Source organism: Lonchura striata, chromosome 2, assembly GCF_050655825.1.
Source record: "Lonchura striata isolate lonStrDom1 chromosome 2, ASM5065582v1, whole genome shotgun sequence".
Classification (NCBI taxonomy): domain Eukaryota; kingdom Metazoa; phylum Chordata; class Aves; order Passeriformes; family Estrildidae; genus Lonchura; species Lonchura striata.
The window spans coordinates 96384671-96401977 of NC_140704.1; the positions used below are offsets into that span (position 1 = coordinate 96384671).

A 17307-nucleotide genomic window follows, 5' to 3' on the forward strand; every position below is an offset into this window, starting at 1 on the left:
CTTGATGGAGGACACATTTAAGGCATTATCTCTTAGTACCTGACCAGAGCTGTCAGAAGTAAGCATGAGGAAGACGCATACCTACATTGTTTTAATTCAGCTTTCTGGAGTTTGTGTGCCTGACGCCTTTGGCCTGTGGCCACCCAGGCCTTGTGCCATTCCAGCCGTCCCCAGCTCATCAGTACTCTGGAAGCGGTATGTACAGGGCCAGCAGTTTGGATAGAGGATGGATCTGAGATTGTGACTTTCTGCAGGGACAGGGACAGTGTGTCCCGAGATGGTTCAGTAGAGCTTCATCCTGGTATCTCTGTGCTTGAGGGGTTTTAGCACAGGAGGTTCTTAGGGACAGTAAACTCTGCATAGAAGTTGTAGGTGCAGGGAGAGGAATTTGACTGGTTTTCAGAGGGTTGTGTTCAGCCCCCAGTAAAGAATTCAGTTAAAGATCAGTGAGGTGGTGCTAATTTGGCTTGTACTCCAATTCCATCCTCTCCCTGAAATTCTTTCCCGGTGTGCTTTAATCCTCACTTTGTGTGAGGGGATCTGTTGAGCGGGCTTTGTTTCCCTCTGTATCGCTTCTTGAGGCTCCATCCCCTCAGGACAGGCCAGCTGCCCTGAGCGGGGACCCGGGCCCGGGCACGGCTCCCGCCTCCCGCCCGCGCCGGGGGCGGCTCCCGGCGGGGCGGGGCCCGCCCGGGATTCCCCTCCGCGCGGCGGGGCGGGGCGCGCGCCCCCGCCCTGCCGTGACGTCACAGGCGTGTGCGTCAGCGCGGCCGGTGTCGGCGGCGCGCGGGGCGGGCGCGCGGGGGCCATGGCGGCGGGGTACCAGCACCGGCCCGGCGGCGGCGGCGCCGCCCTGCCCGACCCCTCCTTCCTGTGGAACGTCTTCCAGAGGTGAGCCCCGCCGCGGGCAGCGGGCAGCGCGCAGCGGGAGGGGCCGGAAGCGGGTCGGCTGCTGCGGGAGTCCGGCCACCGGCCCGGCGCATCCGGCGCGGGGTTTGGCTGCCGCGGCGCTGGATGCGCTGTGAGCATCGCGGTGGCTTCCCCGTGGGAGGAGCTGTACGAAAGAGCTGGGGAGGAATAAACGTGGCTGTATTTTGTAACGGGGGTAAAGGGAATTGGTGGGAGCGAGACGGTAACCTTGAAAGCGCTGAAGTAATTTTTAACCTGAGGTTGCAGAAAGGATAATTAAGTCCGGAGGATCGGTGTAGCAGTACAGGGAAGGCTTGCTTGTAATAAGGGATCTGATAAATGTTAATGAAAGACTAAAGCTACCAGCCAGAAAAGATAGCTGCACTAGGGGACATTTAGGCTGGATATCGGAAAGAACTTCTCAGCAAGGGTGATTGGACATTGGAATGGGCTGCCCAGGGAGGTGCTGGAGTCGCGGTCCCTGGAGGTGTTTAAGGAGAGACGGGGCGTGGCACTCAGTGCCACGGTCCAGGTGACACGGGGCTGTTGGGTCATAGGTTGGACTTGATGACCTTAGAGGTCTTTTCCAACCGGAAGGATTCTGTGAAGTATTCTCTTGAATTCTCCTGGATCAGAGGGACCTGCAAGGGAGTTAGCAAGCTTGTGCTAAAGAAACACACTGGCAAGATCCTATCAGTAAAGAAGCCAAAGGAGATTTCCCAATTATGTCTTGTTGAGGAAACTCGGGAGGTGCCTACATTGGATCCATTTTTATGGGAGATGACTCAAGACAGATCCTCTGACACAAGCAGCAGCAAGAAGGGGTTTTAAGCAGTAGACAAACAGTACTAAGTTTCTAAAACTGGCTGATCTTTACAGAGTGACTCAGGAATGCAGCAGCTTACCTACCCAGCCTGCTGTAAAACAACTTCCTCTGAGGACTCGGGAGAGGCAGGCATGAAGCCGTTTCTCTTTTTAAAGGGTCCAGAAAGAAACAGATCAACAATCCGACTTCTGCACCAGGAAAATCAGTAAAAAGAATTTTAAATAATGTAGTTAGGAGTTGCATGGCTTTTGTTGAAAATGTTCCTTCTGGCAGACTGCTATATAAATCCTGGACTATGTTTCCTAAGGATTGGATTTGGGTATGGATGGCTAAAATTGGAGCAATTCGTATAATCTGTACACTTTTCAAAAATACTCCCAACACTATCAAAAGGCCCTTGAAGAAATTCAGTAAACGTGGAATGAATGGAAGCATTCTTCAGTGGATGGAAAACTGACTGGAGGGTGTGTGTGTGTGGTCATGCACCACACTGACAGATGGAGCTCTCCTGGGATCTTTATGTAATCAGTTCAGGAGCAGTTGTGGGAAAGAGAGTAGGTTTAGATTGGATGGTGGGAATAAGTTTTGTTTTGTGGGCGTGGTGAGGCACTGGAACAGGTTGCTCAGAGAAGCTGTGGCTGCCCCATCCCTGGAAGTTTTTAAGGCCAGGCTGCATGGAGCTGTGAGCCATCTGGTGTAATGGAACATGTTCCTGCCTACAGCCAAGGATTGGAACTTGAGGATATTTTAGGTCCCTTTCAACCCAAACCATTCTGTGGTTCTATGATTCTGTGAAAAAAGGGTGAATGGTCAGGTGAAGTTTGCTGATTTCTGCAGTGACTGAGGCCTGTGAAAGTTTGCAGGAGCACCTTACAGTCCTGAATGACTGGGCTGTATCAGCCTGTCATGGTCAGATCATGATCCCTGCATGATAGGTGATCCCAATGTGTCAGGTGGAATCCAGAGCAGAAATCTGATGTCCATGAGGAAAACCCATTCTAATTTTCCATAATTTTGTTTATAAAAGGAACATGCTGATAGATGACCCTCAGGAGAAAGATAAGTAGGTCAATGCATTTTAGTGAAAATATCAGCTTAGCACTTGGTAGCAGCTTATAAAAGGTAAAAAATGTTCACAATACTAAGAAGAGAAACAGATTATACAGGGGAATTTGTAATTGAAATCTTTGCAATTTATGCTAGCAATTTTAGTATTGCATGCAGGTTACATAATTCTTGGAGATGGGGAAGGAAGCAATAGAATGAACTGAAAGTGTTTAGAAAAAGACAGTAAGAACTAAAGGAAAAGAAAATCAGCTTCTGTGCATGGAGATCAGCTGAGCGGGACTCTGGTTGGGGTAGTAAATGAGGGGAAATGAAAATTGTCAGTCTAAGGGAACATCCTTGTATGAAATGGAGGGAAGTCTCCACCATTTTCAGGTACCCTGATAGAGAAGGCATGCTCCTTCTTTAATTGGGCAGAAATCACTTAATTTATTAATTTTGGCATAGAACTTGAATCATTAAGACAATGGACTGTGAATGGACTGTGCTTAGTGGAAGCTGGAACCTGCCTGCGCTTTTGCTTCTTTGAACCCCTTTGCAGGGCCCTGCAAACGATTGAACCTTTCAGTACTTTGGTCACATTAGTGACTTAATCTCCATTGCCAACATGTGAGAGAGCCTGGGTGACAAACCTGTTGCACCAGTTTGTGAAACAAATAGCTCACTGCTGTCACATTAGGCATTTCGTGGATTTAACCAGCATGTGTGCTCTGCAGCTCTCTTAAACAGAAATAAATGAAAATACTTCCTTGTGGAGAGCATGCCCAAACTGTTTCGTTGTCAGTGTTTCTGTGCGTCTCTTCACTCGTAAGTAAGTCTTGCAGTTTTCTTTGGAGCTTTTATCATGTTCCAGAGACTTTTCAGGAAAATAATAATCTCATCTGGTGACTAAGAAGCAGAATGTCGAAGTCTTCAGTAAGTGGAACCTGTTAATTTCAGCCATTTAAAACTTACTACCTGGTTTTGTTTTGTTTTGGCTTTTTTCCCCAGAGTTGATAAAGACAGGAGTGGAATAATATCTGATAATGAACTTCAGCAGGCATTATCCAATGGTAAGTCTGTAAATGAGCAGTGAGGTAGTTCATTGTAAGCTTCATGATAAATTTGTTGCAAGAGTGGTTACTTGAGGCTGTGATTCTTTGTATGGAAGGGGGTGGGAAGTGTTCCTGCCACTCAGTAGTTACAATTTCATCTACAGCAAAAGGCTGGAAAGGGAAAAAATGAACAATCCTTGTGATTTTTTGTTTGTTTGTTCTAAACTGATTGTAACTGTTACTGGTCTGTATTTTGAGGAATGAGGGCGTGCACATCCCTTTATTTTTTTCCCGGCTCTACTTCCTAGAAATCATAACCAGTGATTCATATATTCCTTGCTTATCACTCCTGAACCTTTTGTTTTTTTAATGAGAATCAGTGTATAACTTGGAAAAAACTGTTTACAACCAGCCTTTTTAATTGCACATAATTTATTTTTCATACAATATGGTGCAGGAAATAAAGTATGTCTGGGGTTTTTCTTAACAGAATAGAAAGATGCACTCTAGATCTTGTATTAGAACTTTCTAGTAGTCAGTTCCTTGTTGTAATATTCAAAGAAACTAGGGTACTGTCAAATAACTCATGGAAACAAAAAATGAATCATTTTTCCAGTAGCCTATTTTTACTTTCCTCCCGTGACTCAGGGTAGATAGGGTTCTACTCTGTGGGGTTTTTTTTCTGTTTGGAAATCTGAAAAAGGGCATATTCAGTCTGTTTGTCCACCTTTGAGTCCATATCAAGTTCACTTTCTCCCAAAGTTTATTCCTTTATCCCTCCTGTGCTTTGTGACTGAGAAGGGCTTAAATTGATGTTGTAAGCTGCAGCACACAATGGTTGAAGGCCCAATTTTGTCAGTAATGCCTGACTTGAAATAAATGTGTACGGTTCTATTCAGTAAAACTGCAGTCTTGTAACTGAACTGGATGTACTGGAATATTTGTTTAATAATGTATCTGATAAATTAAAAGCAATGTTGCAGCTGCCAGACCTGATCCATAATTTAAATTTTGAATAAAATCTTTAGCAAAAACTAAGTTAAGTCACAGTTTCATTTAGCACAGCACTGAATAAAATCATCAGTGCTGTTTATTCAGTGCTGTTTAGAACTGTGCAAAACTGTCATTTTCAATTTTACCTGCTGTTTTAAATTTTTTATATTTTAAATTTTTTTTTACATGAATTGCCATTTTTAATTTTATATATTTTAAATATCTCCTCATATGATTGAATTTAAGGGTAGTAGGCAGTGATGACTATTTGACCTCTTTTATTTCCTTATTTACAGTGTAGAATAGCAGTTTCAGTGCTTTGTTGTTATGAAGAATGCCTACCAAGTGTTAGACAAAATATTTACAGAACTGTAAGCTTCCTGCATTCCAAGAGTCTAGATCTTGTACACCAAAGCCACTAACAATTCACTATATTATTTTCAAAATATATCCTCTAGTGGATGATTGTGCCATCCTGCAATTTAACATGGGATAAAAGAATGTTATGTTTGTTTCTAAAATATTAAAAAAGTCTGCACTGTCCTCATTGACATTTGAAGTTCAGTGTGGTTTTGACAATTTGACATTTTCAACCCATTATGTTTATGCAGATAATAGTGTGCTTACCCTAGGAGAGGCTGATCATCACTTTGTCTAACTGTTTGCACAATAAAATCCTTTGCTTCCTTCTTGTTTCCTTCTGTGCTGCTGTGGGAAGTTAATACTAGAGTCAGGAGAGGAGAAACAGAGACAGTCTTCACTGTGTATTGGAATAGGATGAAATCAGTACAATTCTTCACCTCTGGAGTTGCTCAGATTTCATTCTGTGGTGGCTATATGAATCACTTGAATGTTTCAAGATGAAATAAGTTAACTTTCAGACTGTATTTTCAGTTTTTCTTCTTATTCTGTTCAGTGTTAAATACTGGCACCTTATTAATTCTATTATTTCTTATTTTTTTGAGGAGACACACAGCTCTAAGGTATTGATACTGTCTGTCTAAAATACTGCTTCAGCATTTTCAGAGCCATTTTTCCTCTTCTCTTTCTCTGCTTAGTTTCTCTTTACATGCATATAGTCACAGGGTTCTCCCTGTAGAGTTACATCATGCCCATGACCCAGCAAAGCCAACGTGCCGGATCCCAGCTCGGCCCTTGTGCTGGGATTTGCCGTCAGCTGACACATCCCTGGGATCGCCTCCGCAGTGCCCTCGGCTCACCGGCTTGTTTGTGGTCTCGCCGATTCCTTGGGTCCCTCCAGGCAACCACAGCCAGTTAATTATGTGCTGCTTCGTGCTCTTGGTTCCTTCACAGGCTGGAGAATCCATGGTGAAATTCTAGTTGAGGCACAGGATTCCTTTGTTTAAAGCTTAATGCTTCTTAGCACTTGGGAATGCTCTCAACCAAGTGAAAACTGTTTCATAATGACAAGCCTCTAAATACTCAAGGAAGTACAGTGCTCCTCCAGATGATTACTGCTCAGGCCCTTTCAAGCAGCAAACTTTCTTGGTCTAAAAATACTAATTCAGACTAACACTTAATTCTTTTAGCAGTGGAGGTGGGATTTGTACTAAACAACTCTAAACTGCAATGTATGGTTATGCCATGTTGGAAACTCTGTCAGAAACTAAATGCCCTGGAGTAGTCCTGTAAAAAGGAAATGAGCAGATGGGTTTTTACTGAGGAACATATATGAGGCCTTGATTGAGATACAGTTCAGAACACTTCTGCTCCTGTCAGTAGAAAAGAGTACTTTAGTGTAGATCTTGCTCTTTATCCAATATTTCCTGACAGCCTGTGATGAAAAAGTCCTTCTTAGCTCTTCCAAGGTTTGTTAGGGTTTTTTTGTTGCAGCCTTAAAATGCTGGTTTCTGTGTGGTATTTGGAAAGCACTGGTCTGAAGTAATTTCTGAATGGTGAGACTTCCTTACCTCCAAGCAGCCTTATTTTTTTAATATGCCAGCTCCATGTCACATAGCTCTGAATTCCCTGTTCTTAACTGATTTGTTTGGTTGTTTTTTTTAAATTTTTTTAAAAACATTGAGGAATTCTTGATTTTCAGAACTAAGTAATTCTTTCTGTTTCAGGCACGTGGACTCCATTTAATCCAGCAACAGTCAGGTCAATTCTTGGTGAGTGTAGTTGTGTGATGTGACATAGTCCTAAAATACTGTTTTATAATCTGTTCAGCTGATTGATTGAGAATGCTCTCAATTGCTACACTGTTTTTTTCTGAGTGCCCAGCAGTAGTAAGTTAAATTATTTTCACTTTTGATTAATAGTGGAATGTCCTTTGCATACACACATGCGCACTTGTTAAAGTAGCCTGAGAAAATGTTACTGCATAATTGATTAGATAATAAATGTAATTTATGCATGAAAATATTGTTATCTTAAATTTTCTAAAAATATATTATATAAATTGTCTTGGGAAGTAGTTTTTCCTATCTTGAATTTACACCTATGTTTTACTCCAAAAATACCAAACAGAAGTTTTTACAATGTTTGAATTCTGTTAGTGTCTAAACCAATTGCCAGTAATGTGGAAGGTGATGGTGATGGAACAGAAGGATGAAGATTCAAGCACAATAAATCAAATATTTTCTATCACACAGTTCATAAACCCAAGGACTACAGTTTTTTTTTGTTTTCAGTAAGTGTTCAGCAGCAGTCTGAGTTCCATCACTGGGTGACATGCTTATTGTATAAAGATAACAGTATCAGTAAATCAAATGCAGATGAATATCCCAGCACTCTTGGAAATTATGTAAGACTTTTTAATGTATCCTTAGAAAAGAACAGTCCACCCCTCTGCCCATTTTGATTCATTACTGGATGATCAATCAAGCCCTCAGTATTTTTAAATTGAAAATAAAAAACTAGGAAAAATAAACATTCTTTGATTTATTCTGGTATTTTTATCTTGCTTTATCATTTTTTCCTTCAGTGGATGACTGCTTGCTTTTTCTTGGCAGAACTTTCCAAATTACCACTTGCATTTTAGCAGTTTCTTTTCTCTCTTCAGTACCCTCCACAAAGCACTCTTGCTATCTACTTAAAAGTCCTGGCAGATCTTGCTGAGGAGTAGTATGACTGAGATTTTATGTGTTTCTTCTTTATTTCAGGCATGTTTGACAGAGAAAACAAAGGGGGTGTGAACTTCAGTGAATTCACAGGAGTCTGGAAATACATCACAGACTGGCAGAATGTCTTTCGAACATATGACAGAGACAATTCTGGAATGATTGACAAAAATGAACTAAAGCAAGCACTAACAGGTTTTGGTAATTCATTAGTGATTACAGTTTTTATGACGGGGATATGTCACAGAATGAGCTGCTTACTGGTACTGCTGCAGAGCTGTACTGGTCTGACAAATGTGACAAAAAAATGAGGCAGGTGAAGGGCAGCTTTCCTTTTAGGTAAAAGGTACCTTTTAATGATGTCCATGCAAGAGGCCCATTTTTTTAAAGCTCTTTCCTTATATAGAGAAAAAGGAAAACATTCCACACATGTCCTGACACATCCAGTTCCAGTCTCCTCTGTGACATGCTCTGAGTGGGTTACCAATGCTTCAGGCAAAGTCTGAACTTACAGGGTACTTGATAGAACTTGCCACTTTTTAAAACAAGGCCAGCTGTCCATGCTGTGAAAGCATTCTGATGGCTAAGGAACTTTCATTCCAGTCACTTCACCTGTAAAGACTTGAACTGCAGCCCTAAACCATTCCCTCAATCGAACAGTCACCTTAATCTGTAATTATATTTATTGTGACTCTGTATACAATTTTTATTGAGCATGGCTTTTATTGCATGCATTTTAGTTTAACAGAGATATTTACAAAAAAAAAGTCATTGTAACTCCTTACTGTTTTCTGATTTTGTTACACATGCCTGCTAAACAACCTTGTTCTTTTTATAGAAGGACTGCAGTAATTGAAACCTTCTAAAGTATTTCTCTTTTTCCAAGGTTACCGACTGTCTGATCAATTCTATGATATCCTTATTCGGAAATTTGACAGACAAGGAAAAGGACAAGTTGCTTTTGATGATTTTATTCAGTGCTGTGTTGTTCTACAGGTAAGAAAGGAGATGTACTTTGATGTCAATTGAAAAAAAAATTACCTTTTCTTAAGGTTTTCTAGTTCTCACTTTAACAGTCGATCTGGACCTTGCTTTTATTTATAGTAAGCCTTTTGAACTAAGTATATGCTAAATGCTAGAAACATCTTTGTGTATTGGTCTTCATTAATCATTCCATTGGATCTCAAGTAAATTTGATACAATGGGTGAGGGACAAACAAGTGCAAAATAGTATCGATGTTTGTCAGTGGCTTCAGAGGTGATCCTGCAGGGGCAATGGTAAAAATACACAAAAAGCCTTCCAGTCTTTCAGTAATACAGAGAGTGAGAGAGAGAGAGAGAACATGGAGGGAAAGCAGTTCCCCTTAAAAGTAGCATCTCTGCTATTTAGACACATCGGTCACCTCTGCATTCATTTGTAATATAAGGCAATTATAGTTAGTTTTAGACTTGAACTCTGTTAAAAAGGGCTTTGGAGTATCACTCAGCTAGCTGATGTAAATGAAACTGTGCTGGCAGTTGTTCTGGTCCTTTTTCTATAATGCCTGGCATATCTGGGGTTAGACAGAGATAGCTTGGGTATCAATGGCACATGAAGCATATTTGCCTAGAAGGTGAGATAGGATATGCACTGGATTCTGTTTCCAGATGACTCAAACATTGCATTGTTTTTCCCCCTGCTTTAAAGCCAGTTATAAAAAGTTGTCTGGTCTATAAAGAAGTGCCTAGGTAGCTTAGGTATTGCATTACTATTGCAGTCAGCTATCTTTATATAATAAAGACTGTAAAATGGCTACAGAGGGGATGAACAGAAAGGGTTCATAAAGCTGTAGAAGCCCAGGTGGTAAGGGGAGGATGTGGCAGTCTGAACCTTCCCCTAGAACAAAAATGTCTATTATTTTCTCTCTCCTCCTCAGAGGCTGACCGATGTGTTCCGACGATACGACACTGATCAGGATGGCTGGATTCAGGTGTCCTATGAGCAGTATCTTTCCATGGTCTTCAGCATCGTATGACACCAACAACCAGGAATCGCACACTGGCATTACACAGACTGGAGTTGCCAAAACATCCCCTACTGAATATTATGTATTGTAATGGATGTAACATCACATTCTTAAATTTTGTATGTCGGTAATCACCATCAGAATCTGTACTTGAGTTGGTTTTTATTTTGTATTATTGTATGATATGACCATGTCTGCTTACTGTAGTACAGAAAGCACAGAATCTAGATTTAACCAGTACAATGTACATTACCTCTTACACATATCCTGCATGGGAAAAATGACTCTTTAGCAATGCCAAATTAAAATTATGCTTGTTAGTTTATATCAGCTGAAAGCCAGAAGTTGCACAACATGTTTTGCATGTGCCTTACTTTTATAAGAGTTAAATGTATTAATTTTTAAATACAGAATTTAAAATTAAGTAAAAATACCAGGTCAACTTTCAGTCTATTTCACTTTTGTACAGCTTAATGGGGATGGTGATTTTATTTCTGTATCCTCATTTTCTGTGATTCAGGGATCTCTCCACTTGGATGGCCTTTTTTTATTTTATACCTGCCTCTTTCTTTCAGGGTATCCTTGGGATGGCTTCAAATACAACTTCTTCACACCTGTGAAGAAGGTCATACTTGATAAGTTCCCCACAAAAATGACTCTCAATATGCTCCCTTTGGTTAGTTGTCTCATTTGCCATCAGAAGTCTTCCTTTCGGTGCTGAAGCACTTATTTGAAGTGGCCTTGAATTGACAGACATTCTCATAACATTAGCCTACATATCACCATGTACAGCTAATGAGGGAGAGTGGAAAAAAGTAAGACCAGTAATGACTGATTCCTGACACACACCATCTCTTGCAACAACTCTGAAGAAACAACTTGGAGGAAGCAAAGACAACCAAAAGTCAGTTACAATGTTACTTCCAAGTGACCCTGAGATTGGCTCAGATGGTCAGAGAATAGTACAAATTACACCAAGGTAACACGTTCAATCTCTGTATGGTCCATTCACTGAAGAGCTGGACTTAGTGTTCCTTGTGGAATCTTTCCAACTCAGATGATTCTGTGATTCTGTGTCCCACCCAGAGTAGAGTGTCTGGTGTCAGAGTGAAGGCAGCAAACTGGCCACTGTTACCAAACCTGTGTCGTGCACAGAAGCTGCTACTACTTGTCAAGTGATACTCAGACCCTTAGTGACAACTCAGCAACACTCTGAACACTCTTTTGGTTCAGGTATGTGGCGGAAAACCAATGGCCCCCACACCATAAGCACACTGAAACAAGGAGATCTCCCAAAGCACTCTGGGTGTCCTCACCTAATAGGCAAGGAATTGATTTTGGGTGAGGAGGGAGATTAGGAGTAATGACCAGTGTCAGAAACCACCTCATCCATCAGCTGTGAAAAGTTACATTGAAGAAAACAAGGGAAAAAGACTTCCACCAGTTACTCTTTGAACCTTCCCTCCCTGGAAGGCTGAGGTAATAACTATGTATGCTCTCTCCAGAAACAAAACAGAAGAGCCCCAAATTTCAGGGCTCAAAAGAGCTCCCCTGTTTCTTTCCACTAAGGAATCTGTCCCTTTGGATCATACACCCACATAAAATCCAGTAATACTGGGAAGTGTTTTGAGGAGTAAATCCAAGGTACAAACTAAAAAGCTGGAATTTGAGAAATTTCCCATGTTGTCTCCCCTGAAAGATGTCTCCATGTCCAGTTGGCCTTGTTGTATTTCACTGCCCTTGGTGCAGAACAGCTGACTCCAGCACTTCCTAAAGGAGCATCACTGATGCAGAGAACCATCAAGGTGACTCTGGATTGGAACCACTCTTGTCCCACTGGGAAACACACTTCTAAAGATGTGAAAGCAGGTACACAGCAGACCAAGAAACTGACTAAAAGCAGACCATTTATCCCCAGTCCAAGGTATGTTCCAGTCTGGATTTTTGTCACTGGCTTTTTAATGAAATTGGAAATTTGCTCCAAGGGCTCAGGTGCATTCTGAGAACTACTGCCTCCATGCCAAGGCCTGAGATGTAGCTGCAGTGGTGCTGACAGGTGCCAAGCATCCAGTGCTGCTCTGCAGGCTGTCAGGACCTACTTTGTGAGGTGGTTTCTTAAAGGAGGATTGGAGTCTAGACAGTTCTGCTCCAATTCTATACTACATAGGAGCAAGATATGGTAAAGGGTTTTCTTGGAAGTAAGAAGTACTCAGCACTCTACAGTTCAGGAAAGCTTTAATAAATCAATGCTGTCTTAATTTGGTAACTACTCAAACTCAATTTCCAAATGCAAGAAACTACTTCCCCAGTGCAGGACTCTGCACAACAATAACAATAACTGGAGGGACAATAACTGTTGCCCAGAAAGAAAAATTACAGAACATGTAGATGGAAAGAGCATCTAATCTGGGTGGAGGTCATCCAGCTCCTGAATGCCACTGGCGTATACAGTGATGGCAGTAAAATCCAAAAGGGAGTGAGAAATGGTGAAAAGAGTTCTCTGAAACAGACTCAAATGAAAAGGTCTTAACTTGAATTGACAGAGTTGCAGCAGTAATATTTTCTAGCAATGTTATTTTCTACAGTTTCAGAATTTTAGTTGCACTACACTTTCTTTGAGAAAAAAAGCTGTGCTAGTAACATTTGTGTAAAAAACTTCTGGTAATTTTAAAATGTAGATGTAATAACTAATCAATCCCACAGACTTGTAAATCAAAACTCTGGCAGACACCTGTGGTAGAAAAAACAATTTTCCCTTCTAAGCAAGAAGGTTGACTATGTAATTCAGTGCATGGAAGTATATGGTACAGCTACGAGGTGTGTGACGTTATAAACCACTCCAACACTACAGTAAGTATGAGCAGTGAACAGAAAAAGGAAAGTGGATCTTGTAAGATGCAGAAACAAAACAGTGACAAAAGGAAAATTTCTCGGAATTGAGTTTACATGCTCAATAATAAATTATTTTGAGCTGAATTTTTATTATAATTTATGTAACAAGATCCAAAATGCTTTATGACAGCTCGTGAAGACTAACCCTGCTTCAGCACAAGTATTTAATGCACAGAGACACAGTTCCAGCATGGGTGAGAAGAAAAATGATAGTCCACAATGCAGCAGTGAAAAGGAAAACAGACACTTGGGAGTAAACTGTCTCACTTTACTTCTTTTCTTCAGCTCCATGTAAGCTGGTTTTAATTACATAGAGCAGATATCTAAAGCCAGGCATTCATGAGCATGTGGCTCTGAGACATCTCATGAACTGGTACGTACTACTCAGTCAGTACAACATTTTGGTTTTTTTCCTGTTATTTTATCTGACTGCCTTATGGGTTTTTACTATTTCTTAATGTGCTTTTGCCAGTAGAAAGAATCAAGAATTTTTATTTTAGCATGGGTCTATCCACCAAATGAGTTTTTAGGATAATTTATAATTATTTCATTTTGAACAACATGATTAAAAATCTGCATATATTTCATACCATTTCTTACTCTGCAAATTGAAACTGATATGCCCTGTTAAACACCAGTCCTCTAGTATAAATTACATTTTCCTCATATAGCATCACATTAAGATAGAGAATACCTATGCTGTGACATTCTCCTTTCTTTGTCTAAACAGAAATGTAGTGTATCGATTTCTAAAAATATGCTAATTATAAAGCCTCATATTAATGGAACTGGCATTACATTTGTGTGACAAAAAGTAAACCCGTATTTTCAATTAATATTCTTCCTAAGTTGGTAGCATAAAAGTAAACCTTTCTTTTCTGAATTGAGAAGGGTATTAAAAGGATTATTAACTTTTTGCTGACAGAGTAATTTTAACATATTTTCAAAAAATAACAAAAAATCTTTTTTCTGAAATATACTAAGATATAACAAATACATTACAAAAAGCCTAAACAAAATAGTATGTTCACCCATTATGTGCAAGTTCCTGTTCCAGCTATTTTTTCACACGTTAAAAACTTAAACCCTACCTCCCTTTACCTCTCCCAAGCGAGTCAAACACAGTTAAATGCAGTCTCTTTCCTGAATAGCAAGTGATGGAGATTCTCAAATCTCTTCATCCGTTTCCAGTTCATCTGCTGTTGCTCCTTAATCTTTCTCTCTAGCCTCTATTAGCACATTGACGAATGTCTGAATATTTACTTCTGGAAAGGGGAGATAAAAACATTTAGAGTTACTTCTATCTCATTTCCATAATACAGCATAGAGAATGTGAAAATGAAAGTTTTACTGTTAAGTAGCTACCTAATTAACTAATTCTAGTACTAGAAGCATAGTTTGCATTTGTCCAAACTCATGCCCAATGACAGCTATGCAGGAGCATATACCCACTTCTCTTTAAATCCCTCTCATAATCCATTTCCAAAGGAGAAACTCTCATTTTGAATAGTGTATCACTATTCTCAACATTAATGACTATTTCTACAGTAACTGGAAAAAGGAAATTGACACTTAATGAACCAGCTTTCTGATAATATTTCTCTTGTTATCCCAATGGGTTTTGATTCATTTGGATTATCTGCTATAATGCCATTCAGGTTTGGTTCTGCATGCATTAAAATATTTTTTTCTTTGTGCCAATACATTCCTCTCCCACCACTGCAAACCTACCAGCACAACTCACGATACAAACTGCTAGTTAGAAAGATGACCTAGGACACACCTTTCAATTCAGGAAAGTTTTGCACTATCAAAATCTCCCACTCACTGCTCCATCTAGTTGCCAAGAGGCACAGTGTTCTCAGAGAGGAAACAATGCTTTTCTTCAACTGATACAGATGTGAGCAAAATGAGCTCAACTCCCCTGAAGAGCTCATCCTATCTCTGCAACCTGCAATCTTCTGCTTATGTTACAGCAACCACACTGATGTAACTCATTTTACAAGATGGAAACCAATCACCATCTTACTTTGAAGTGCTGGATAATATGGAGCCAGCTGTTTGAGCATCCTGGTCATTGTTGGTACATCCTTTCCTAGTAGTTTGTTCACAGTGTTGGGAGCAAGACCAGTATCAACTCTATCAAACATCTCTTCAGAGCTTCTGAACTGCTGGTGATCTTGGTACGAACCACTGCCAGAAAATGAGTCCTGATGTGAACTCCAGTCTCTCTGGTAGACTGATTTCTGATACCTGAATCCTTGACACCTAGATTCCTGCTTCCAGCTAGAGTCCTCGTTCCACCTATAGTCCTCATTCCACTCATTCCACCTAGTGTCCTGGTGCCACCTGGAGCCACCTCTTCCTGAAACAGCAGAATTTGTAGAAGATGTACAAGTATTCACAGACTCATAGTTCTTGTAAGCGGAATAGTTTTGTGAAGAATAGTTTGTAAAGAATTGTGTAGATGAAGGATATGAGGCAGAAGAATTGGGATAGGATAATTCTTGGTCACTTATATGCCTTGCTTTGGTACATGCTTGTTGATTTCTCCATTTGGTATTTTCTCTGTCAAATGAGAGTCTGTTATCACGGAGCTCACTTCCTTGCACATCACTGGATATATATTCTGCTGAGTACTCCTTCACTGGGCTGGTCTGGTATGAAGTGGCCCCAGCAGCCATATTTGTGCACGGCATGGAGTTTCTGAGCTGTCTCAGCCATTCACTGACACCACTGGCAGGAATATCAGGCTCAACAGCAGGAGAGTCCCTGAATAGGGACATGCTTGCAAAGTTGTCAGATCTCAGATGACAGGAGGATGATCCATCTTGGTAACTGTTTGAGTGAGCAGGAACAAAAGAAGCACCTTCAGAATACTCTTCATACTGAGACAAAAAACCTTGATTCCAGTCAGAACTTCCTGAATAAATAAAGGGCACTTAAAGTTAGCAAACTATTAAAATACCAGCTGCAAACACAACTACTTTGAGATTTTATGATGTGTACTTCTGTTCTTTTCCCATTTCCTGCCTTTATGTCCTACCTGAGTTTGGCATCTTTTCACCCAAAAATTCTAATAGTAAACAGATCAAAAAGGGTTACTACTTGAATTTCCATAACCTTAACTGCTATAACACTGTTCAGTGAGACACTGTTTTCAGACAGTTAAGTCATTAAAGCTCCAGAAAATTTTATTGTGAACTGACTCAGAGGGCAAAGACACACAGTACACCAGCTAAGAAGTACTATGGCTGGCCATAAAAGTAAATTTTCACAATCTGTGCAGGCTCCAGAGTAAACAAATTAGTAGAAAAAAATCTGAATTACCTTTGTATTCTACATCTGGTCCATAGTGTTCTGGGACACCTTCCCTTTCTGGAAATTTATCTTGAGGTACTGACATCAGTGGGCCTATACTGTTGGTGTAATTATCCTAGGTAAAGCAAAAGGTCAGAACGTCTGTTTGTGAATGCAAGAATTTAAGAACTTTACAAATTCTAAAAAGCAACAGATTTCCCACAGAAAGTTAGTGGAGTACAATTTTAGGTGATAGCAAAGTCCATATGAGGGGTGTGTTGTTATCACATTACACCACTATTTTCCGGGGTTATTTGGCAGACATATGTGTTAAGAACAGAAGGAGGGCTCTCGTGAAGACAATGTCTCCTGTTTCAAATTTATTGCCTCATCTCTCTTATCATCACCTAGCTAAAACATAAAACTGCTGCATATGCAAATCCTGCCTCTATCTGGGAAATGCAGAATGGAAGGCCCAGCTGAGAGATTAACCAACAGAAACAATATTTAACTGGTGGTGTTGGCAGCATTTGCATGGAGACAGTTACTGTAGTTCAACTGACATGGAACGTAAAATTGAGAAAACAGTCTGAAACAGCTTTCAGAAAAAAACACATCCTGAATTTTGTGAACCAGTAGCTGTTAGTGATGAATCATTTTTTCACAGATTCTGGTACTTCTTCAGATTCGTTTTTCCACAGATAGTCAACCTCTTTGCAAAGAAAATATGGAGGTTTGCATGGACCAACAGATAGTCAAGAACATCTTGTCTAATCTTAACAGATTAAAACTCTCAACTGAAAGCAAAGCTACAAGTTACGAGACAGACAGACCTACCCAAAGGCCCACATATGAAAAAAAGTGGAACATTTGGGTGGCACTTAAAGCCTCACCGATCTTAGAACAAAAACAAAGAAGCAAGGGACCACCACAAAAAGGATGACAACCTGTCATCAAGAAGCAAAATAGTGCCCAGAACAGAACACACACACACACAAAAAAAAAAAAAAAGCCAAAATAGATACATGATGATGGAATACTAAGAGAAATGTGCTATGTAATTAATACCTTTGTTACTTAGAAATTGTAAGAAAAGAAAATTGAAGTACATTTAAATGGAGGTTTTGACCCATGCCTGAACTGTTACAGGTTGCCAGGGTGTTACCACAGTGAGTTTAACCACTCCTTTCCAGAATGGT

General features: G+C 40.3%; 2 protein-coding genes across 8 annotated transcripts in view; one reads left to right on the forward strand and one right to left on the reverse strand.

Moving 5' to 3' along the window:
• The first annotated feature begins 788 nt into the window (after positions 1-788).
• PDCD6 (programmed cell death 6) lies at positions 789-10358 on the forward strand. 3 transcript variants are annotated; one of them, XM_085571808.1, is made up of 6 exons: positions 789-3607; positions 3791-3852; positions 6915-6959; positions 7953-8111; positions 8797-8906; positions 9827-10358. In XM_085571808.1, the coding sequence occupies exons 1-6, from the start codon at positions 3561-3563 to the stop codon at positions 9923-9925; spliced, it is 522 nt and encodes a 173-aa protein (XP_085427934.1). In that variant the 5' UTR covers positions 789-3560; the 3' UTR covers positions 9926-10358. The 3 variants fall into 3 exon arrangements, with proteins under 3 accessions (XP_085427934.1, XP_021384382.2, XP_021384383.2); XM_021528707.4 differs by having other exon boundaries at positions 789-891; XM_021528708.4 differs by having other exon boundaries at positions 789-891; positions 7953-8105.
• Positions 10359-12134: 1776 nt separating this feature from the next.
• The window catches only part of LOC110469698 (uncharacterized), a 29411-nt gene continuing 24238 nt past the window's right edge, over positions 12135-17307 (reverse strand). For all 5 annotated transcript variants that reach the window (XM_021528704.3, XM_085571805.1, XM_085571806.1 and 2 more), the window contains 3 exons: positions 16139-16244; positions 14838-15731; positions 12135-14073 (listed from right to left, as the gene is read on the reverse strand). In XM_021528704.3, coding sequence (XP_021384379.2) covers positions 14018-14073; positions 14838-15731; positions 16139-16244 — 1056 coding nt within the window. In that variant the 3' untranslated portion in view covers positions 12135-14017. The remainder of the gene's footprint in view (positions 14074-14837; positions 15732-16138; positions 16245-17307) is intronic.